This window comes from Corella eumyota, chromosome 5, assembly GCF_963082875.1.
Source record: "Corella eumyota chromosome 5, kaCorEumy4.1, whole genome shotgun sequence".
Taxonomy (NCBI): Eukaryota; Metazoa; Chordata; class Ascidiacea; order Phlebobranchia; family Corellidae; genus Corella; species Corella eumyota.
Window position 1 is genome coordinate 5,678,258 of NC_137494.1, and position 25,590 is coordinate 5,703,847.

Genomic DNA, 25,590 nt, shown 5'->3' on the forward strand with positions numbered 1-25,590 from the left:
CCTAACGTCGATTTGCACGTGCTATTGGCTTTTGACCTTATTCTTAACTTCCAGGTATTTTAAAAACGTGCCAGCAATTCGCTTGGTATCGCTTATCTGCTGTGCAACAATTCGGGAACGATCAAACCGCTAACAGTCCATAAATGAGATAAATCGTTGTCCTAAATGGCTAAATTGACAGTTTACAAAACACCGGACCAGTCAAGATAGGATCACAAAACAAGGCCCTTAAGACGAACTACAAGGCCCCTAAACACAGTTAAAGCCTAACTAAAAGCGCCCGCCCTAGAATTTCAGCCAACTTGTCGGCGAATCGGTTCCAAAAATACTCGCGCTGATACCAATCTCACTTTTAACAAGCATTTGTTCCTGAGCGCGTTTAGTAGGCCACACAACCTAGGGAATCGATTAATCTCTATTGAATACCGTCGTTTGTTTTTAAGTGCCAATTTCCATCGTCACTTCGCAGATTAGCTGACGCTAAGTTGAGTTTGATGTATGTGCGCCCTTGTTAGGTTGGTAACAAAGTATCTGTTTAGGAAATTGAGGACGCCTAAGACAAACACGTCAACAAATATCAAAGGATTAATGCCTTAATGATTTTTTGGAACCCGGTGCGACTAAGGTTTGTTTACGTGACTTAATGTGAATGTACGGTAATTAGCTGTTTTTAAAACTAATTTTTGTTTAAATAAGAGGGAATTTTAAGTTGTACCTTAACTTTGCCAAAAACCATCAGTTATGCCCTTTATTCAGGCGCTATTATAAAAACCATTACGTTATTTTACAACAGCCTAACACTAACTTACCAATATTTCCAAGCTCTCGCTGGTGGGTCCCAAAGCTTGCAAGGATTCACCCTTGTCAGATAGGAACGGTCGTTGGTAATCAAAAGTTGTCGAAGCAACTTCGTAAGTTCCTGATCGGTCGGGAGTTCCCCTGTTAAGAGCACCGTTGATGTAGAACCGGTTACCAGGTGCAGCTGATCTTAAAGCTAAAAAACAAAAAATATGTTAAAAAAAAACAAAAATAAATTGTTCTTCTGTGGTGCTATAAGATGATTACAGTTTTACATAATACAGAATATAGTTGACCATGTTTTTAACATCAGTTTTTAATTTTTAACCAAGAAAAAACTACCAGATATTTGTGTTTCCGCACCATTTGTAAAAATATTTACCCCGCCCAACAAAAAACGCATTAAGACAAACCACCATAATCCGCATTTCCTATTTAGTCCTTACAAAACAATAGCTAGCGACCGCACAGTAGTGGGGGCTTTGTAATTTCTAGATATGATACTTAATACGCTGGGTAGCTAAACGGGTCAATAGCCTGTCACTACCACGGCGTGATTCCTTAATAATGATTGATGACAACACGAGACCACATCAAGTCAAATGCCTTAAATTGAAACAAATTTTCCTTTGGAAGACGAAAACAAACTTTTATTATGATATACCCTCTTATGCCTTTTTTTAATACACATTGCAAGTTTTTTGACCCGTTTTATTGAACTGAAAAGAGTTGTTGATATAACCGTAATTAAATTAAGTTTCTTTTGTAGTTAAGTCAAGCATTAGACATCTTTGTCAATATTGAATTGTTGTGATTGACAGTTTTATTTAATACATTAGATAGTTTTTAAACCTAAAAAGACCAGTTTACAAATATTGAAAAGTAATTGGTAGAGGAATTTTAATAAAAAAACTTTTAAAACAGTTACACAGAAATCATTGATAAACAACTTGTCGGAATTTTGTTCAAAAATAAATATTTAAAAAACAATTTAGGATCAATTTTGTTAAAATTCTTCGAAGCAAAATATTTTGATGACAATTTAGATAAAAGATAAAGATTAACCTTAACTTTTGGCATAAAATGTAATAGAATAACCTCGGGACGCAAATGTCATTGGTATAACATTAAGCCACTACACCCTTATGACCTTTAATATAGGCTTTGGCAGTTTTAGAAAAACAAGTTACGGCTTAGGTCGTTTAGGTTAGTTAATTTACCTGTTTAGGCCAACCGTAGCAATAGTAGAGGTTTATTAATACCACTTTTATAACATTGTCACATATATAAATGACTTACTTACAAATATGATTTCCCAAAACTAATATTAACAAATAAATTATCTAAAAAAAACATAAAACGAAGTTTACTAAACTAATTAACAATAGGTTACTGGTTTTGTTTTTAACAAAGCAATTTAGAACTTGTAAAATTTAATAAAATTTGGGCTAAGAACAAAGGAATTCTACTTTGAAATACCTTTAGATTTACGCTACAATTGCTAAACAATTTTAATTAAAAAAAGCCTCGGTTTACCAGCAATGATAAATAGCTCTTCAGACAAGGTAAAATAATTACTATCTCGGTCAAGTTAAACAACCTTGAAAACCATATAAGATATCACTTAAACGCTGTAACATTACACGGGGATAACGCCAACACAAAATACCACATATCCTTTTGTGTGTTGTGCATTAAGAAAACAAGGCAAGCGCAAGTTGAAACTGAACATGTTTAGGTTTACTTAGCACAACCTATTTTTAGAAACTTCAAAATGAAAGATTTTTAATTTTTCTTTTTAACTTCAAATTTTTTTTTTCAAATTGGATTAGTTTAATTTTTTAACATAGCTCAGTATGTGATTTCCCAAAGCAGATTAATGTGCGCCGCAAATTTCCTTATTAAGGCTTAAGTGCATAAAAAACCGCCGGCTTATTATTGTACAATACCTTACCGCAGACATAAATTAATCTTCAAAAACAGGCCATAAAATCTTACTTCCGGATTTGAACGAGATTTTGTTTTTGGTTCAAAACAACATGGTATTGACTCACATTAAACATAAGAATGTGTGGTCTGCACGCTACATTATATTAGCTTGGGGTTATTATGTCGTAATTACATCAGTTTTTGATTTCAAAGATGACTTATACTGTGTTTAGATGATTAATATCGACAGTTAGATGACTAATTTTGTAATTTGAAATTCGGGAAAAAAGGCTGCAGACATAATCTTAAACGTTTAAAATGCATAAAATATGTGTTGCAATTCCTTTAAAACTTTAGAAATACAGTATAGCGGTATATTTATGTAATTAGTTATCGTCTTAATCATGTAACACTATCCTAGGATAATATGTCAGGTTTAAGTTCCCAGAGTAACCCTAGATCTGCACAACATTGTTGTTTAAACAGAAATAAGCCTCGTTTTGCTCATTTCTTTTTTTTCAAACTAAACAAGTTGTATTTAATTTGTAATACACTACCTGCAAAACATGTAATTGATTACCCTTTCAATCATTCGCGTAGCCATTACCACAAATTTCTAAGCAAAAACTTGAAAATTGCTAATCGCCAGATCGATTTCAGTAATTTATTGTGTTCCCCCTTATTGTGATTATTTAGGCTGTTTCAACGTTAATTAAGCGTATACTTAGACAAATGAACCAACGTCAGAAGTTGTGCATTTTATGTTGGTGAAATAACAAAAAACTTAACTAGTAATGTTGTATAATATGTCTATCAAAGACAATACCATAGTTTATGCCTACATAGAACAATCCACATTTCTATTAACTTGCTCAACAAATGCCTTATTGTATAAGGTTCTTGATAATGAACAATAGTGTTGTAATAAAGTGGCCATACATTTTTTTAACAAAGCCCAAGACTGACATTTTAAACTTGTTGGACATACAACAAACTGTGAAAATATCTTTATAAGATTATAAACTTACCTAGGTAACTTCTGCTTTTGTATTGTTCAGTAATATTAATTCTTGTTGCTCCGGATGGAATAGTCACAACAAGATGAAAATCATTACTTCTAGGCTGGCTTCGAAACAGTCCTGGAAAAATATCGTTAAAATGTGAATAAAAAGGAAACATTGTCAGCTAATTAAACTTAAAGACTCTATTGTAATATACAGAATTTAAAGCCGTCATTTTCTCCGTATTAGCTCATGATTATAATATTGGATTCACCTTACACTGTTGTTATTGTTTTGTTCCATGTAAATTAACTATGGAATCTTAATGAAACCTCAACAAAATAAACACAATCCTTAATTTAAAGTTTAGCAAGCGTGTCTAATCGATTTAACTTAACCCTAAAAAAACAACTGGCAATTTTTGGTAATTAAAATTTGTCAAATACGTGCCGCAATTACCGATTCCTATAGGATGTAGCCACTTTCAGGGTTTAATACACTAAGCCGAATTTGCTACCAAGTAGCTTCACCAAACACTTAAATTTAGATTTAAAAGTTACAAGTACTAAGGTTTTTGGTTTAAAAGTCATTTCTTAGATTTTACATTTACTAAATGACTTTTTACTACTATTCCATGCTAATTATTTTAAAAATTAATACTAGTATGCTTTCTTAAATTATTTTTACTAGAAAATTAAAAAAAAAATACTAGTATGTTACTTCTTTAAATTATTTTTACTAGAAATTAAAAAAAAATAAAACTAGTATGTTACTTTTTTTAAAATATTTTTTACTAATAATTATATATATATATATATATATCTACATAGTTTTACCATGTAAATATTGGCAGGATTGTTCGTTTCCTCCACAAACTCCACAGTTATCAATCTTCAAACCTGAAGCATGAACTCCATCACAACCCTTCGTCTGTAAAACGTAAAAAATAAATTTAGATAACCCAATGTTAACCGTTTTATATTATACTTAATTAAAATAAATAAAGTTTAATTAACACAATAATCAAAATTCTACTAGGGTTCTCAAAAAAATTCAAAACTTTTTAACCATCCTTAACAACATGTTTAGTTATATTAAATTTGAAACAGAAAGAGTTTTAACACAATAAAGTATAAATTGATATGCAAAAGACAATACAATAAAAAGTCAAAGCCAAAATATTAAGTAATTTAAAGACCAAATAATTAGATTTTGAGTAAAACAATGCTTATTAGAAAAACACTTTGACAAAATAACATTCCGTTTATTTAAATACCCACAAAAGGAAGTTCTGTTGCCTGTTTATGCAATTAACATCTTTACCCTTCGTCTGTTATAGCAACATTTTATTATACAAGACCATGCTAAATTTAAAAAAAACTTTAAAATTTCAAAACAACTGATTCTTCGAAACGTTTTGTGTATCACTACTACCATAGCTAAAAGAATTCAAAGCATATGCATAGGTCGTTACGGGGTATTGTAAATTGTTTTGAATTTGGTGAACCAAAAATGATGTATGGACCCTACTACGATTTTAAGGTGTCATATTGCTAAAATGTATTTGCGAACTAGTTAAATAATTATAATGCGTCTCGCTTAATTGACCGCATTAACTGTTTATCACAACAACCAAAAAGCTTTGTTTTAATAGGCGCGATTCTTCATAAGATCCAAGTGATTAAAAATGTTGGTACTGAAAATATCAATGTCTGTAAATAACCAATGTTGTTTTACCGTTGGAAAGTGCAATTTTGCAGGGTGGTAAATTACTTGTACGTCAAGAATAGTAAGATGAATGCAAACCTAATTTTCATCCTACAACAACGGTATCTTGTACCTATCAGTTAGTCAGACTTTTTAAGGCAGGAAATTTTTGTCAATGTTGATTTTAAGGCACTGCGTTTTCCTGTACAACCTCTGTTAAAAATTATGTGTTACAGCAGCTGCTTACTGTAAAGACACATTACGACAACGGAATTGCATGTTTCAAACTACATGGGTGTTCCAAGTGCTTTACACAACAATAAAAACACAAACAAATCGTTTTTTAAAACAAAGTAAGAAACGAGTGCGACTTGCATTGTACACAGAAGGCTTAGGTTGGGGAGGGGAATATAATACCCGGTCATTAGTCAACATCATGACCCAGTACTTCAACCACATTTGAAAAAGTTCAAGGACCCAGGCTCGCGATAAGCACGCCTTGACTACCACCTGCATTTAAAGACTTAAACAGGCTTAAAACTAATCGTAGTATTAGTTTTAGATATTCCAGCTTAGCTACTAGTATTCAAAATAAAACAAGATTTGTATGGTTCGCTATAGTATCTAGTAACCGTTTGTTTAAAGTAATTTGTCGACACCTTTCGGCAAAAAATGAAAGCGCTTAATCTTCAAGCTGTTAACATTCATGCAACATCTCTTTGGTGAAATCTAAAATATCAACACCTCGTTTGATTAAGATTATACAAAACAGAGTTTTTTGATGGCAAAATCATGGTAACAACTAACAAATGTTAGCAATTGGCTTGTTAAGAAAATAAACTATTTATTTAAGATAACGTGCAGCAGTGATATGACAAGAAAATTATATCAATTTAAATCTGGACTTAAATGTAAAAATGAGTAAACAAAACATTAAAGCTCTTTAAAGACTAAATGGTTAAATAAGTAATATCAAGAAAATTAAATGAATCATTGGTATTAGGGTTGGGTTTAAATTTAAACTCTTAAAACAATATTTATTTGATATCTGACGTCAAAAGACTTTGGATGAAAGAAATGGTGCAGTTGTTTTAGAAGCTAAATTCGGAAATTTAAAATTACAAAATCTAAACAGATGACGTCACTTGTACCGCGTTTTTGATAGTGACGTAAGTAATGGCACTTGATTAATTCAAGAGATGTTTTTCAAAATTTTAAAAAGCCTAAAATTTTTTTTAAACTGTTATCTTAAATTAAAATAGTCGGTTTTAACCCTAAGTTATAAAAGTTTTTGACTTGGACATAACTGTTAAGTAAATAATGAAATGGACAAGTTCTATTATTCGACTACACAAAAGAAATATTTACATTAAAATTCAAGTGTCTACGATTTTATTGATATTTACGTCTGCCGACCTTTCGCTAAAACCAAAAACACGAAATTTAAAAGGCCAATATTTTCCAAATTAAATATAGTTTTAAACTTAACCACTTTAAACTTGTTATGTTTGTGCTTAGTTAAGTTATAATAATATTCAAGAAGTATGTAAAAACATTTAAGTTATGTCAACCTAAAAAATAATGTTGTGTACCATGGATATGCCTTGTGTTTTTTTATACACCTACCGCTTGTATATATTGGCAATGAGACAACATTTTGGAAAAATCACTTATTGACGTCTGTTTAATGGTTGTTCGAACACTATTTCGAACGAATTTTGGAGTGACTAAGTGCTTACATAATACCTACCACATAAAATTTTTCCTATTTGATTTTGACTCTTTGTAAACCTTCAAACATTGTGTTATTTATTATAAAAGGTAACTTTGAACTCGGGTGCTTGAATATAAAAGGAATGTTTCGCTAACTTTTATGTACAGTAAACTATAATAATCACGACATCTTTACTCTTTAGCAATTAAGCTTCAAATCTGGTCGGGGCGGTTGCACGTAGGCTTTAAGTTAAACAAAAAATGTTTGCCAGGCCCCTCGATATTATGGTAAAAGCCATTTAAAACACGTTTAGCCAAACACGGTGGTTGTTGTCTAAATGCTGTAACTAGGGTGTACACACGCCTGCCACCCTGCGGTACAAACCACACTTTAACTTTTAAGGGGGAAATATGGTAAAATTTTGAAGTTCCTGTTGTTTTTTAAATCATAAATGCTCTTAGGTCATAAATCGTTTCTGGTAATTTATATAAAATTTATAATTAAACCATTAAACACGAAACGTTGCAAGTTTAAAGTCGTAAAAAGAGCAAGGGTTGTGACCACAAAATTTCAAACTAAAGAGAGGCGACGATATTTGTTTGATTTTCGAAAAACATTGTATTTAAATAATTTTGCGGTAATTGTTGTAGTGACAAGCTTATTGCGTGGGTGGATAATGTTGCAACAATCAAGAAAAAGTTTTAATGTTAAACATTTAAACAAATAACTTTAATTTTAACAAACCATAAAACAATCAGTTTAAGCCAAAAATAAATTAAAAACAAAATATGTTTTCTAAACAAGCTGAAGTTATGTAATATTCGCCTGGACTAAATTTTCATAATCTCCTATATCCAAACAACGTTATCTGGACCATAAATATTTATAAATTTAACTCCTGTAATAAAAACGAACGCTATACTTTGCAAAAATATTAATTTTATTAGATAATTTAAAATCCAATAAAAGACATAAATTTAAATGTAAGAAACTATTTATAAAAATAAAGTCGATGTATTTATTTATACACAAATATATTTCTGCTTTACACTTAGGTATTATATTGTTTACCGTTTTATGCCTAATATTTTTATCTAAATGCTCTACACCATTAGCAACCAATTTATATAACAAGATTGATTCTAATCCATTTAAGCATTTCGAGTTTAGCTGTAAGCTAAAAAATACCAACATGGCTTTTGCGAATTCAAAAGTTAGGCAACTGGTTTAGTAGCACAAAGTTTATATAAATTTTTGGCAGTTTTTTGCAATCATTTCCATTTTTGCGAGTATTTTACAAATTTCAAAACAACATTTTTTAAATCTTTTTTCACATTTTAAAACGTATAAAATTCTAGGGCAAAGGCAATTTTTTACACAAAAGCTATTTTAACAAAACTTCGGTTGATGCGCTTAGTTGTTTTACAGCGTACTGGACACGACATTCTGTTTGTACAAGCTGGTGATTTACAGCTGTTGACCGTGTTGGCCACACGACTAGGCCGCTGTGAGCCTATGCAAACAATAGTTACAGTGAAAGACAATTTAATGAGATATTCTCAATGATTAATATCACCTGGACCACGTCCGGTACCAAATAAAAGAGCTGCCGTGTTTATGTCTCAGTTCTCCGCCCGCTTAAGAACTAGTCTACTTTGTTTGTGTACTGTAACATGATTTCGAGAACTAATCTAACCAAAAATTGAACCACACTTTGGTATTTTGGAAGTTAGACAACCTGCGGGCTGCGTTTCGTGTTCAAAAGCCAAGAAACGTAAACCGCAGAGCTCCAAAAATGGCCAAGAAAAGATCAGCGGCCTCGGCGCTTTAAATACATATTTAAAATTCGTATAAACATTGGTGATAACTTAACCAAGATAGATTGGTGTTATTAACATTCATTAAAAGGCCAATTATTATAATCTGCAACACCGCGAAAATGAGTGGGATTATTTTTATAGCATTAGGCCTGTGTTTGTATGTTATTAATATGGTCTTGTTTAATGTTGTTAAAAAGGGAGTGCTGTACACATCTAACCACAATATATAATGTCAAGTATCCAACACAGGCAAAAAAACAAAAGTAAATCAATCGTCAAGTACCTGGAAATTTAATATTATAAAAATTAGCATTTAAAAATATTTTATTAAAACTTACGATGTCAAAATCTTCAATATAATTGGCCTGTACTATTGCAGGCAGCAGTGTAACGAACATCATGACACATTTCCAAAGCAGCATCTTGTTTACTTGATTCAAAATAGTCAAAAGCTTAACTTTAATACCCTACAGTGTCACAGTTTTATTTTTAAGTCAGAACAACTTGGTAGCGCCAAGAACCAAATGCTAAAGAAAAGCATAACAAAAATAACTTATAAAATAACGTAAGAGTTCTTTTAGTTTCGCTATATGCGCACATACCTAAAATTATATAGAGTAAAGTAGCCTAATATAAGCATCAAATAATAACCTCTAATGCGGATAATTTCTGTGTTGTATATACGCACCGATGCTTTTATATACAGCACCGTACGTGACTTAGGTTTTGTTTCACTTTTAATCGGTGAGAAATCTGAATTACAACCAATATTTCCGGAGAAAAATCTCAACTGAAACCCTACCAGAATTTGACCAAATTGCAAAGCATCCTATTTTACTCTTAATATAAATTTTTAACTAATTTCTCCTTATATAAAATATGTTTTTATTTAAAAATAAAACTATCGCGGCCCAGAATTTTTTTATAGCGTTACCAAAAAAGATTTTTTTTCTATTTTTTCTTCGTAATGTAATTTAAATTGTGTATTTACGAAAACATTTAAATTTGTATTATCGTCATATGAAAGCACTGATTCGGTAGATTGATAATGGATAACGCCATTCTCTTGAAATCGTTTGAATTTTTATCAAAACATCGCGGAACCTAACAAAGAACACCTGTGATTTCGAAACGTCGGTATAGGTTAATTGAAATTTATTTATTTATTTAAAAACTTAAATTAACATAAATACCATGTAGCTAGCAAATTGCACAAAAAATAAATATTTTCTGATAACGGTGCGCTTATTTATTTTAGAAATTTAATAACTTTGCCAAAAAATCTAAAATCTTGGTTATTTTACACGCATAAACCTTAGTTACTGTTTGATATATATTTATCAACATTATATTTGCCATCGATATTTAACTTTTTAAAAAAGCTTCAAATAATTTAACGGCTTGTTAAACTTGAGCTAAATTAGTTTGATGACATGTTCAACATTCGGAGCAGACGACTAAATTTGGGGATTCCCCCTTTGGCTTGATTGACAGCCTGGCCGTCGTCTGCCAAATTTGTGGTGTGAATTAGCTCGTAAAGGAAGTTGTTTAACAAAATTAAGGAGGCTATCTTTTTTTTAAATCAATTTACTTTAAAATTTATTAGGATCGTATACACGGCATCAAAGGTTTAGCAAATTTATGCGAGTTTAAGCGACCCTTTGAAATCACTGTGAAGGTTACCAGACAATTTTGTTTCAAAAAAAATAATTCAAAAAGAAAAATCGACCTTTTTTTAAAAAAAAAAGAATTTCGAATTTTTCTAGACCGCACAAAAAAAAATTCTAAAAATAGCATTTAAAATATTTGTTTTTAAAAACTAATTTTCAAAAAGTACTCTTCCGTTTTACAACTAATTCAAATTTGGCACGGTAGTTTTATTATTTACCCAAGCTCAAAAAACGTTCCAAAAAAACACGTTCATTATTTGCGTAAGCTTCTTATATCTCACATTTATGGTTTTCCACTCGAAAAACTCGTCTACTGTTACAGCTTCATAAGCTTTGCATCACGTGGCAACTAAGTATTAAACTATGCTGGTGTCGAAGGTCAAAAGTTAGAACTGTTTCAATTATTAGGTTTTGCCTTTGCATTTTAAGCCCCCGTGAATAGGGAGAATTTAAATTACTTTGTGTTTTAATTAGTATTTGAGTTCAAGTTTAAATTGAGAGAAAAAATGTCGTTCTCGTTTTTTTTTTTCTAACCGTCTCGTTTACCGACACTTGTAATTATCCCACCAGACTCTTAAGTACATTCTGTGTGGGAAAGTGTAAATATTACGTCACCACGTAGCCACATGACGTCATCAGAGAGCGATCTCGCATAGAGTTTTCGCACAAAGATCAAACGCGCTCGAATTGAATGCGGGGTCAAGTTTGAAAACCGAAATGTCAATAAGTTAAAGAGAAGGGGAATGAAAAATCGCACTTTTGATTAATGTTACACCTAATTTACAAGCAATACGAACACCCACTACGTCAATTTAACAAGTTATCAAAAAATAACTACACGGTCAAATGACTATTGACTATTTATTTGCTCAGCAGGGCGGTAGGTAATATATAACAACGCTGTTCGAAAATTCTGATAAATTTCATTTTTCGTTACAAAAAAATGTAAGATCAAACAAAACCACTTAAAAGAAATAAAATTTACAAACTTATTCACAATTTTTGACCTTTAATAATGCTCTGTATTAGCCCTTGACGTGATGCTTTACAGTTTAAGTCATGCAATACGTTTTGTTCCTTCTACTGACATGCAGCAGGTCACAGTCCCACCGTTCTTTCAATTACCAGGTCGTAATTCAAGTGCGAATTGTCGCCAATTTACAAGCGCTTTCGTATCAAGTACAAGTCGTGTGAAAAAAAGTGACAAGATTTTAAAACGTAACCTGAGCCCAGCGGCTGCGAAAAAAAAACGTGTAGAGAATTTAACTTAAAATCTACCGCATCAAATAATCATATTTTACCAAGTTTTTTAACTCGGTTTTAGCTATATTCAAAAAAGTTTGTTTAAATTATAAAATTATGGCCCAACTTCAAGTTTAATTATGCGCTGAATTGAACTCCGAGTCTAAAGTTTAAGTTTATTTTATGATAAGACGATTTTGCCAATTTTAGCGGTCGGAAAGGCAAACAGCAACACCACTTCACAGTGGGGTACTTTGCAAATTTTTTTTTGATACAACCCTTATTAGATGCGTTGTTAACCTATATCTCAAAGTCATTGTGGTATAGTTTTTGTGTAACGTATTTACCGATCCCCCCTTTTTTATTAGCCCGCCTTATATAAATATAATTTAACAGGAATGTCGAAATAAGTAAACTCCGTGAAATCAAAATCCATGCCAGTCACTGCGTTTTATTACAAAATCGCTTTAATGACTTCAAGATTCTATTGCTTGCACGCGTCCGGACGTACAGCGTCATTACGTCAATATCGCTACGTCATTACGCAAATTGCACGCAGTCTTGCGCCAGTCTAAGTACAATATATGCGGTTAGGCGCAGTAAATATGGAATGCTTTTCAAAGCCTAAATTTCCCGGAATGTTTATTTAACCTAAGAGTTGATTGAAAGAAGTGGATTTTAAAAACTTTATCGCAGTCTATCAAAAATACTTTATGGATTTATTTTTGCTATAAAATATACCAGTTTTTAGCCTGTAGCGCAGTTTACTGCCGAGATTACAACTTTTACTGCCAACTGTATTTTTAAACAAGAAATACTCTCTGTTACGAATTAAGTTATTTTAAAAACTAAAAAGTGAATAAATCTATTTCTATAAATATCTCCAACACATTTTATCTTGTTTAAATTTATAAAAACCGATTATAAAACCATTTAAATTAATATTTGCAGAGCACCTACATTTTGTTTAAACTAAACTATAAACTTTCTTGCAAAAAAACAATAAATTTGATTGTCTATTCAGGCCTTTGCCTTCGGCATTCAACCTGTCCTAAACCTTTACTCCTTACAATATAGTTTACTTATGGCAGCACAGATCAGTTTTGCCTGCTTTCTTGTTGCGATTGCCTTTTTCTGCCAAGAAATTTTTTTTACGGAGTGTAATTTCTCCTCGGCACCTCACTAAGCCGTTCGCGGGACTTGCGGTCTCGTTTCGCCGCAATTTTTGTCTAATTTTGCCTCGTTTCGCCGACCCGAAATCGAGATTTTTGAAAGATTACTGGCGAGCGACCGGTATCGATAAGAGAGGCGACGTCCAAGTTTACAATATATTGCGATTCAAATCAATTCTTCTCGTATCAATGATTAATGGTTAACGCCTATACAACGCACAATAGTTAACATTGTACAACACAAAGCAATTGACAGATAGTTATAGTGTAGCGATAATCAAACAAATTGTCGAAGACCTCCCATAATAGAAGATTACGTTTTAAGATATTAAATTCACAAACGAGATAAAGAATGGTGAGTTTACTCACAACCGGTGATTAAAGATAACCCTACGTTTTTATATATTTCATACAACGTTTTCTATATATAAAGAAAATGAGAATTGAAACCTATTTATAAAGTCAAGGGTACCCTAAATTAAGCAACCTAATATATAGACTTGAATCACGATATTACGTCACTCAGCGACAAAAATTACCCGGTAAAAGATTACCCAACACGAGACTGGTTAAATGTGGGACATTGTTATGTCGGAAATCCACGCAAAAGGGGATATTTTAAGGTCTATTACCTTTGAATGAAAAGCACCATGACACCTGCTTACTTAAGGGGCTGAACGAAAAAGTAACTAATTAAATTCAAGGTACAAGGGGAACTGTATCAAAAATAAAGGGCGACACTATTTTTCTTTTTTTATAGCTTTTGTATAAATTAAAAAACATAGCCGAAAAGACTATAAAATGATCCATTCAGAACCCTAACAAAGCCTGAAGTGTCCACACTTATTAAGTCATTGTTTTTTATCGATAACATTGAAGTTCTTACTCCAGACCTAACATAATTAATTACATTATTTTTTCTATAAAGAACTTACGTCATATTTTAAAAAATGTTAAGGCTATTTTTAAATAATTGTTTAACCACCCAATCCACAGAATTCAGTGGGCGACGCTTTGGAGTAGGAAACTAACGTTTTTTATAGTAAAACGTCAACACAAAAAATTAGGCTCGGGTGGCAATTTAATAGCGCAAAATAAAACATGTTTAAAGATTTTATCAACTTTTTTGGGGGATTTTATCACCAGGTAAGTACTTTTTAATGCAAAGCGGTAAATACTTAACGTTAATATTAAATTACCATAGTTTATACTTTATAGTTAAAAATATATACTTTAACTCAAAAAAAGCATAGATTTAAATCTAAACAATGTTAATTTCAGCTGTATAAATAGGTTTTAGCAATAAATATTTATATACAGTAACTAGCAATTTACTAAAATGTTGGACTAGAATGGACGATGTTTAAACTTTTATGTAAGTAACATTAAAACGTTGGGTTATTTTATCGCGCTGCCAAATCTTATAAACTTAAAAATTCTGACATTTTGTCACAAAAATTTGACCTTTCTAAAAATTGTTAACCTTCAAAAATATTAACAAAAAAAACTATTCTCAAATTTTTATTTAATCGAAATTAGCATTTAAGACGCCCACTCAAAACATAGTGATTCACTGCTAATAAAACCCAAGTAATTTTATACATTTAAAGTTCCTTATTTTATATAAGCCCTAGCCTACCACAAATACACATTTGCTATCTTTTTTCGTAACAAATATTTAAAACACGGTCATTACCTACTTCACTTGAATTAATTCTTCCGGGTTTACTAAATGGGTGTGGAGGGCACGAAATCGTGTGAAAATAATCTCAAATTCAAGTGCCCTTAATAATAGGTATTTATTACGCAATGTTTAATTTTTTTTAATTAGGTACAATGTATTCTTTTATGGCTTTCATTAAATTTTGATAATTTTTTTTATCTTTAAGGCAATAAATCAACATACAATTAAGTTACAAATTACGATAAAAACCGTTGCTTAGCAAAATATTATGTTTTTTATCTTAATCAAGAAAGAGTGTGCTAATTGGACGTGTTTGAGCTATTTAAAAACGCCTAGTCAGGAAGGAATTAGTGCGACTTGAACTCAAACTCTTTTGAGTAAAAATTCTGTGCCACGATTAGTTTACCACATTAATATTTAAAAATTTTGCCACGCTACAGTTCTCAGTTAACAAACGTGCATTACTCCGCAACGCCATCTTGCAGACAGTCAATAAATTTTTAAAGTTGATCATTGTTTTAACATAACACAACTGCTTTTATGATGTAACGCATTAAAATAAATATTGCAACATTTTAAAAGTTTTCTTAATATAGAACTGTTTCTTTAGTTTTAAATAAAACTTATTCTCCTAACAAAATGTAAGTCATTTAATTGAAGTATCATGTTATTTATCGCTGTTATCAAATACAGAATTCGGCCTAATAGCAACATAACATAACGCAAGAGTTACACGTTTGATTATATATGATAAAGTAATGCATCACAATTCAAATGCCCTTAAAATGAGAACTACATTTTTCTACCACAAAGAGCTTTTCAGGTTTACGACTAACAGGAATTTGAGTTCTATAAATCTTTCCAATCAAAAGACGTTAATCAAATAGTATTTCATAAACCACCAGACAATTAGGCGCGTCTGGCTTTACAGATTTAACCTTCGACGAACCGAATTTTAAAAACTATTTTTTTGTTAGCAATTAAAAATTATTTGTAATTACTCCTGGATATTTTATTCAAAGGAATATCAAAATCATTTTCAAGGTATTTGTAGCCTATTTCTGGCTACAACGGAAACATTGTAACTCTACTAAACTAACATCGTACGCAATGAAGTCTATAGCGTATCCTGTACTAAGAACGCCCTTTTTCAAGTTTTACTATAAATATTAACTAAGTTTACGCCACCTACACCAATCCAACGCATTTGGGTTAGCCTTAATTCCATCTAATAAATCGGTTGGTCACTATGAGGTTTCCATGTATAGCGTTATCAATATTTAAGTTAGCTTTGAAAAGAAAGAAAAATAACTGAATAAATACAAGTAACTTATTTTTCAATATTAGTAAAACAAACTTTCTAATACTTTACAAGTAATTTTAAACCTCAAAAAAGCAACTGTAGAAATCCTAATCCATTTACAACATCATCAATACCAACTACAACGACATCTAGGCCTAATAAAGCAAGCTAAAAGCTTTAAGGTAATGGTCAAGCGGTCATTGGAAGCCCTTAATGTCATCCCACACCCTAAGGTCATTTATCAAGCTTATATAATGTCAAGGTTTGTAAATATTCTAACTCTTAAGTAACAACAAGTATAAACAAGTTTTAACTTTGCGAGTAACAAATTGATCTAAACATTTAAACATCTAAAATTTCTTAAACTCTAAAATAAAAAAAATAAAAAATGTCAAAATATATAAAAAAAAATATTTTTAAAAACCCTTTTTCACCTAAATTGTCTAAATAAATATTAAACGAGAATAAAAGCTTAAACCAATATAAAAATTCTTTGTTTAAATACACTGATATGTCAAATTAATCTGATCTTCCAATAAACTAATCACGAAATAAAGATTATCTTAATAAAGTACAAACGTTTTACTTCAGCTAAAAATGGGTCTTTTGTATTTCACAGCTTATATAAAACATTCATCTACAATATTATCTTATTTGAGAAACAATAAGTCAATTTGGTTCGGTATTTTAAATTTACTCTTTCTTAACTTTAAACTAAAGAAAGGTTTAAAACATACCGGATTATAGATAAATCTTGAGACCGGCAGCTGGCGCACAAGAGGTGTTACCACAACATCGTCCATTCCAGAGTAAAGCGGCGATCGCTGATTGGCGTGGCGGTTAGTCACGTGGGAGTTCCGATAAGGACTTAGGTACGGATTCGACATGTGATAATTGGATGAGGGGTTACTATAGTAACCAGCCGATACAAAAGTCCCGGACGAGAGAAAAACAATAACAACAACATGAAAGTGCAGCATCTTGAATCCAACCAATCACAGAACAGTTTAAAATTACGTGATAGAACCTCAAAATTAACCAAATAAGGTAAATCCAGCAAGAGTCACGTGATATGCGGTCAAGTGTTCTTCTTCTTTTTACTTTTGTGCTTGCAATTAACTTGTCAAGCTAAATAAGATGACTTTTTTTTCCAAGTTTAAATGTCGAGTTTAACACAAAACTGAGATAAATAATCTGGAATAATTGGTAAAGATTGATAATTAAAAAGTTCTTACTCTTAGTTATTAATTGTTGCCACACCAATAAATCGCTTAAAATTTCTCTGCTGTCCAGTTTGTTATTGAACAAATCCTATTTGATTGATAAGTGGTTAGCTATAACAAATCACTGATCAAATAAGTAGACAATCACTTGGGATAATTTCTATCAGTCATCAATTCCACTTGCTCATTATGTTAAGCTACTTCTAACCACAAACCTGTATTTAATAGTAATAACCTTTGTCATAAATAACAAAGTGCTCATCTCGAATACAAACGATATTTTTTTGAAGTTTATAATAATAAGTCTAATTTTTGTTTCTGAAAACTTTCCGGAAGATTTACGTTCCAGTTTCACACACATGCGAAAACAACGATTACGTCATGGCACCTATGGTTACGTAACCGCCAAAATAAGACGCGATTCGATAATCGAAATCTTGAAACATATAGAATCACAGCGAAAAGGTAAGAAGAAAATAGACTCGGAGTATTTAATAAACAACGATCAACATTCACGTATTAGATGAACTTTAGAGTTGACTTAGAAATGTTACATGTTTACGTTTTAATATACGAGCATCTTTACTTTAACCTGCGGCTGTACGAAACGTGTTTGAGTATTGATATTATCGGAAGTTAATCTCTGTCAATACAAAATCGAAATCAAAATTATCTTTACTTTTTTATTGTAACGCTTTAGGATTTTTTGCGGGGTCGTGATATGACATTTCGTGTGATGTCGCACGTTTACTTTTTAACTTGATATTAAGAATCTGTATACTAAAAATATTTATTTTTTAAAATTTTAAATTGGTTTTAAATTGTTGTTTTAAATTGGTAAGTGTTTAATGTCTTTAGACGCAAATTAATTAATTAAAACAAAAAAATGACCCATGAACCCCAAAAAATAATATTACGATTTATTTTATAAAAAAATTAAAAAAAATTTTAATATTAAATTTTTTTATCGAAATTTTAACAGTTCTAAAAAAATGTTTAAAATAAATTATCCTGCAACGTAGACAATAATAAGACGTGATTTTTTACGCAAATTCCAAATAAGTCAAAAACAATACCTCGTCAAATTACCTAAATACATCCGCAATTTTCTAATATCCGTTTTTAACAATAGGCCTTCTTATAACAATAGACGATTGCGTATCGCTAACACAATAGCTTATCAAACGAAACTTGCCGACTGGACGGTAATCATTGCGTGACGTCACTAGCCGGATACGCACGAGGTATTATGACGTAACAATGGTCCATTGATTTAATGGTGTGTACATTGGGCGAAGGTTAAGTAAATTCATATTCTACAAACATGCATTTATTTTCTAAAAAACATGGAATTTAAATTTTTAATTTAAAAAAACGCAATGATACTAATTATTACGCAAACATTGTAAATATTTAGGCTATTTGAGTAGTCATAATACTATTAAAAACATACTTAACCATTGATTTACCAAAATCCGCCTAATTTTCGTCTAATTTTCGCCTAAGTTGTGTTTAATTCTCGTTTAGACCGCAACTCTTTAATGAATACACTAAAAAACTTTTAGTGGCTTCCTATACAAGTAATCTTCCATTTACGCAACTCACTTTATATCGAAAACGTCAAAACATTTTTTCTACAACCAAACCTCAAGTTTTTTAACAACGCCGGCGTAGCACTATTAAACTTCGATTCTCTATAGACTTTTATAAGGTCGCGCTTGCTCTAATCTAAGGTCACGTGACACTTAATCCTGTCTGTGACGTCATAAAGAGCTCATTCTTTCGGCAGATTGGGTCACAAACTAAGGTCGTCGTCCTATTTAAAGGAAATACATCACAGCTTTTTTTTTAATATTGGGCGATGGCATTTAAGCCAGTTTATGATTAAAATCTTTTGAAAAACCGCGATAGATTTTCCCTGAACTACGCATAACCCTAAACTATTACTAATATTGCAACCTTTTCTATCCCATTAAAGCATCTTTGCTTAAATTCCTAATGCCTTTTACAGTCCTATATTTTTTAAATGTCCATTTTCTTACTGCATTAAAATTAACTACCCGTATAGAGCAGGTGTAAAACTTCAAGGAAACTCAAAAGGCTACTAGGCTATTTAGTTATCGAATTACAGCATAATAAATGCCATTAGGATTATAGTTACTTTATAAAATGGCTATATAAAATACTAATTTATCTATTTTTAATGCAACTGTGAAATTTTGATAAGTTTTTATATTTCAAAAAATGCACATAAAATAAATGTTTGGCAATACTGTTACTTAAAATACAGCTGACTAAATATATAAAACCTAAATGTTATTTTTATGTAGCAGCCTACCTTTTTTCTTACTATATATTTACTGCAAAACAGAGCAAAGTATTCGACTTATGCTCAACAACTAATCTGGTTAGATTAACGCCTGAAAGATTGATGTATTGCAACCTTTTTCGTTGAAAGAAAAACGCTTTACATGTCGAATTAGTGTAATCTTGTTAATATTCAGACTACCCATGTAGAAAAAGTATCCGGTGTATAATAGCTAGGTAAACTTCCTTTTGGTATAATCAAATTATTTTCTATTGTATATTGTTTTTGTGTTAGACAAGTTTTTTACAAAAGATATTCAAAGGTGATAAGGCGCATTATGATTATGATTAACAGTTAAAAACGAAACAAATTTTGAGAAATTTCTGCAGTAATATATCAAAATATTAAGTTTTCTGGAGTTGAATTTCAAAACCCAAATTTGGGAGAGAATTTTGAAGTTTCAAACCCAGAAATTAGTAATCGAGATAAAGCAAATACGGTAATCTATACATGTATGTATAATATTTACTTGCAAAAACATTCTGCTTGTTGAAAACTAACTCAGCAGGCCGGAAAATAAAGGAATTTATAAAATAGTTCTAAGAAATTTCAGATTGAAGTAAAGTGTGTTTAAAATCTTAAGTATTTTTTAAAATTAAATTTCAATCAGCATATTGAAAGAGAGGTATTTTAATTAACTTCAAACATAAAACTCGCTGGAAAGCATGTTTAAAGTACCTTTTAAATTTAAATACACAGAAATCAGATAAAATTGTATAATAATCTTGGTATTTTTATGATTAATTAACCTAAATCTACATAAAAATAGCAAATTTAAAGACATAGTCTAAACAGATGTACCACAAAATCACTAAATCACCCAATATGAATGAAAACTATTTTTTAAAGCTTATCGCCTTGTTATTCTGATTATTCAATTACTGACGTCATTTGGCAGGGTAACAATGCCCCCCTTGTTTTATTGTCTGACGTCATAACTAATTTTACGAGCCGTAAAGTAAATTTCAAGTAACAATCAATTTTGACAAAGTAATTTAAAATATTTCTTTTACAAATGAGTGTTAGTTTGGTAAACATAAATATCAAAAAAAAAAATTACAATTAATTTTTAATTAATAAATTTTAAAAATATATAAAACAACATTTTTCTAAATTGTAAGTTACATTTTCTGCATACACACTTATGAATTATTCATGAACTTAAAATTGACAAATATGTTTATTGAGACACGGTCTAGACTGGCAAATTCACAATTTACCTTTAAGCCGTTAAACTTATTAAGTGGAACGACAACACGTGGCGAAAAAATGTTAAAGTTTTGAACATGAGTTTGTTAACAAATAAATAAAATTCAAAAAAATACTCGAAAATTCATGGGTGGTCTACTAACTATTTCAGCTACCCTATAGTACACACATATGCCTAATAAGGCAACTGTTTATAAGGAGCGAAGAGTAACAACCCTTACAAGAAAACTTTTATTTGACTTTCTTGTTTTGATTAATACATAGGCTTGTACATAATTTTACATATACAGGGGTCTTCGTATTACGTATTGGTATTAGTATGCAAACACAGTTAAGAATAGTAATAATAGTGGATAATAGTGTCTTTGATTCGTATTTGCGTTTAGTCAACTGGCTACTGTTAATATTTACATTTAATTTACAAGAATAAAATAGGTATTGATCTTATGTAATTTTTTATAAATATAAAAATCACATTTTCAAAATGTATGACATTTAATGTTTTTTTTAGAAACACGGCCCATTATTTTCTTTATAAAATATAAATTTTCTAACTGTCTTTAAATTTCTACAATATACAAATCTTTAGATATAATCAAATGTACGAGACCACCCCTATAACATAAAACTAAGCTTTATAAATATTTAAATATAATTTAACTTGGATATTACAAATCTACAAATTAAACGTAATCTGTAATTTAAAATTAGGAAAACAATAATTTAAAGTATAATTGTTACATGTAAAAGTCATTATCGGATATCTATCTAATTCTTAAAGCTAAACAACCCCTTACAGTTTAAGTTTAAATGCTGTTACAATGTTATGCGAGTTACAAAAATTATACTAAGTCATGTGAATTTCTTTTACTTGTTATAACTTATATTTTAAAATATTTACAAACTAAAAACTAACAACAACAGAGTTGTAGTTAAATAAAAGACTGTGTCAATTTATACTTAACTTTTTTTTAAAAATTCTTAAATTAAAAATAAATTTTTAATAATTTTTCATAACCTAATAATAAAAAAAATTTGATTAATCGCCCTGTATAAAATAAATTGACAACTTTATTTTTATACAATAACCTATTGACATATAAAAACGTTGCGTACAATTATAAAAACGCATTTAGAATAATGTAATAAATCTTTACAGCGTTTCCTTTACATATCGAAAGTTCAGTTGGGGGTTAATTAAACTAATTGCGAAATTATGAAAACATAATTAATCAAATATTTTATTTAAAAAAATATAATTTATGTTCAATAACAACCAAATAATAATTAAGAATGGAAACAGTTGATTAAATAAAAATAAAAGAAAAATCATTTAAAAAAAAAAAAATTTTTAAGGTAATTTAAAAAATTTTGAATACTTTAGGTAATTTAGAAAATTAAGTTGAGACACCCATATGTTCAAACAAATAAACAGACAGATGACCAGACAGACAAACATAAACCCACACAGACTTACATAAGCAGACAGACAAAAAACAAATACATAATAAAACTTTTTTTTTAATTATTTAAATTATTTAAATACATTTTTACCAACCTCGCATCTTCCTAAAATGCAAATCCCTTTTTCTGTTGTCCTTCTCTCATTTCTCCTCTCTCTTATTGTAATCAAACAATCTGTTCCATCCACTACCTTTGCCGAATGTCGAACGAAAAATCGGTGACCACGTGACTGGCAATTCAATTGACAAGGACCACCTGCAAAAATATAAAAAATAAAAATATATATATCTAAAAAAGTTTAAAAAAAAAAAATTAAAAAAAAAATTAAAACGTTTTAGCACTACTATGACATATTTTTAAAATTTAAGCAACTGTAAGGTTATTGAAAGAATATGGAAGCAGTGGGAATCGAACAAAAAACCTAACCAGCCTTTAAAATTAAAAAATTAAAATTTTAAATTTTTTACCTCTGTTCATAGGAAGCCAAGTATAAGTTTTCCCGCCAAATGTTTTCTCATTGTAAGTTGCACACATGTACTGCCTAGTGTTCACATATCCGTCGGCACACGCCTAAAAAGCACACAAGAAGTTTTTTAACAATATTATATGTGAGAATTATAACAATAGAATATAAATGTAATAAAAGTTTATTTAAAAAATATTTTTTTGAATTGTAATAAATTTGGTTTAAAGTATTGTTATAGGTAGGTAGAATAGAATTCATATGAAAAGTAACTAACTTGTTCATTGCAAATTTCGTATTTTTTGTTGGATCCATAACACTGTGATGTATAATCACGACTAAAAAAAAAATTAATTTAAAATAAAATTATGGTAACTTTTTTTTACAATAATTAATTAGAAAAAAAACGACTCAGCATTTAAATATTTTTTTTTATTTAAGCGTTTTTTGACTATTTATCAGATCTATCTATCTTAAAAAAATTTAACAAAAATAAAATTTAAGAATTAAATTCTAATTTCTATACAAAAGTTTTATATTAAAATTCCCTACGGATCTATTCTAAATCCTTGATGACAGATCCTTCGTTGCTCTCTTACCCCACCACCACATGACTGACTACATGCCGACCACGAACTCCAAGAATCCCAACCGGTAGTTGGCGTTCTCCTCACTGAGTCACGTGGCTGTCGGTGCTGGATGCAAGAAAAATAAACATTGAGTTGTTTGATTAGGTTTAGATTGCCCTTGTACAGTAAAATTAAGACATTTCACGACACGTTCTCATTTATTTTTTGTGATAATCCCAGCGTTTTTCAAGGTACTTTTTCTTCATAATTAAATCCGAGAATGTTATAATCCAATGGTTATTAACCGCCAATACAAAGTTAAATTTACAAAAGCACTTTCACATAATTATATTTACTTTTTTTGGCGCCTAAGTCTAACAAAGCTGCTGTGGCCCAATATTACTTAGCTTACATTTTTTATAATTTAACTTTATTTGTACATTGAACCCCAAAAAAGTATAGATTTTCTATCGTTACAACTTGCTTTCAATCTCTTTTCTATATACATTTAATTACTTCGAAATTGAAACTACAAAACAGTCGGACGTTCGCAAAGTTACTAACAACGATCTGAACACTGTAAAAGCATTGTTCTTCAGACTTGAACATCGGCTTTGCGGTTTTAATTGAGAGGTTGATAAACAAAAATTGTTACCCAATCTTGCGTAATCAAATCTGAAACGTGCACATGTGCACGTAGGTTTAAACCTTATTATATTTTAGACCAATCAGGTTAGCGGACTTAACCAAGCACAAAGGTCAGACCTTAATTTTAATTTAACCTATCTACATATAAAATTTCGAACGATATTTTTTTGTTAATTTTTAACCCGTTTCTTAAAAATTTATAATGAATTACAAATATTTTTTTCTTGTAGGCTAGTTATTTAGGTACAATGATGTAATAAAGATATATATCATAAGAAAAAACATATACATAAACATTAAACAGTAAAATATTAAAATTGTAACTACGGAATACAAGTTTTATAAAAAATAATTTAATGTTAATTTTTACCTGTGTATTAGTATAAGGGTTTTGTCCATATTGATATCTTCTTCTATAATTCTGTCCCTGTGCATTCGCTTGAACGGTTAAGGATAGAAGTAATATAGTTCCATAGAAAAGGCAGTTCACGAAATTTAAACTCATTTTTATTTTAAAAGTAATACAAATTAAGAAAAAAACAATAATCTAAAAACAAAATGTTTTGTTGTCAATATATTATAAACTTAGTTAAAATAGTTCGAAATATTTTTATTGGTTACTTAATCAACTTTAATTAAACAAAGTTAAAAACTACAAATATAATTTTTTTTTCTCTATCTTTGCCAGCTATTGCTATTTATTTAACTGTGAAGTATTTTAAAATACAATTCTGTGTGCTCACTTATCGTCATTATTCAAATGTGATTTGACAATAACAACTTACAATACAATAATAATATGCAGCTGATTAAATTAAGGCTTTACCATGTTTTTGTTTTAATAAAACAAAATACAAAAGTTTTAACATGGGCATTAAATAAAAAAAATTTCTGGGTTTTTGTTGATTTTTGTAATCTGGTACACTGTTATATTAATTAAATAATACTAGGTTTTTTTTGTTAAATCGCTAGTTGGCGTTAGGCAATTACATGTACAAATAGGGCCACAACAAATTTGTATAGCCTAAAATATATTTGCCAGGTACCGCAAGATATTAAGCGGTTTTGCTGCAAAAACAAATCGAGTCTTAAAAACTACAACAAAGTTTCTGTATCCTGATAATTCCTTAAATAAAAAATAAATTTTTTTTTTGTTTATTTTAACTTAAAATTAAACAACAATACTTTGAATTTTATTCCGCCAAAACTATAACAAAATTCTATTTGTCCTTGACAATAGAAGTAACATTACAATTTAAACATTTAGTCTATTGAGACTGTAAACTTTTATGTTAGCATTGTTCGCAAACGCAATGGTTACTTACTAAAAAAAAACTTGTACAAAAGAATAGAAGCTCTGATACTTGGTAAAATATTATAAAACAAGGTAAAACATACAACTTTACAATCTAACTTAAGTGCTATATCCTAACTACCACCCTCAAACAAAACAAAGGATAACTTAAACTTCCGTCTACAGGTGTTTATGTGAAATCTATTTCAAGAAGCACTACTTGTAGCTAATTTTAACCTGGGCCCAAAGTAAAATTGGTTTGCAAGTATGCCTTACACGCTTAACTTATAAAAATTCTACTTAAAATTAACG

The 25,590-nt window shown here is 30.1% G+C and overlaps 1 protein-coding gene across 3 annotated transcripts in view; it reads right to left on the reverse strand.

The window, feature by feature from the left end:
• LOC145752099 (thrombospondin type-1 domain-containing protein 4-like) overlaps positions 1–24,526 on the reverse strand; it is a 30,038-nt gene extending 5,512 nt beyond the window's left edge. Inside the window, exons 1-8 of one of the 3 annotated variants that reach the window (XM_082568310.1) lie at positions 24,355–24,526; positions 23,320–23,462; positions 23,045–23,105; positions 22,772–22,874; positions 22,399–22,559; positions 4,565–4,658; positions 3,756–3,866; positions 810–994 (exon numbers count right to left, since the gene is read on the reverse strand). In XM_082568310.1, the coding sequence (XP_082424436.1) occupies positions 810–994; positions 3,756–3,866; positions 4,565–4,658; positions 22,399–22,559; positions 22,772–22,874; positions 23,045–23,105; positions 23,320–23,462; positions 24,355–24,489 (993 nt within the window). In that variant the 5' untranslated portion in view covers positions 24,490–24,526. Of the gene's footprint in view, positions 1–809; positions 995–3,755; positions 3,867–4,564; positions 4,659–9,307; positions 9,467–16,777; positions 17,231–22,398; positions 22,560–22,771; positions 22,875–23,044; positions 23,106–23,319; positions 23,463–24,354 lie in introns of those variants that run through there. The other 2 variants (XM_082568311.1, XM_082568312.1) reach the window with 2 other exon arrangements.
• Positions 24,527–25,590: the final 1,064 nt, after the last annotated feature.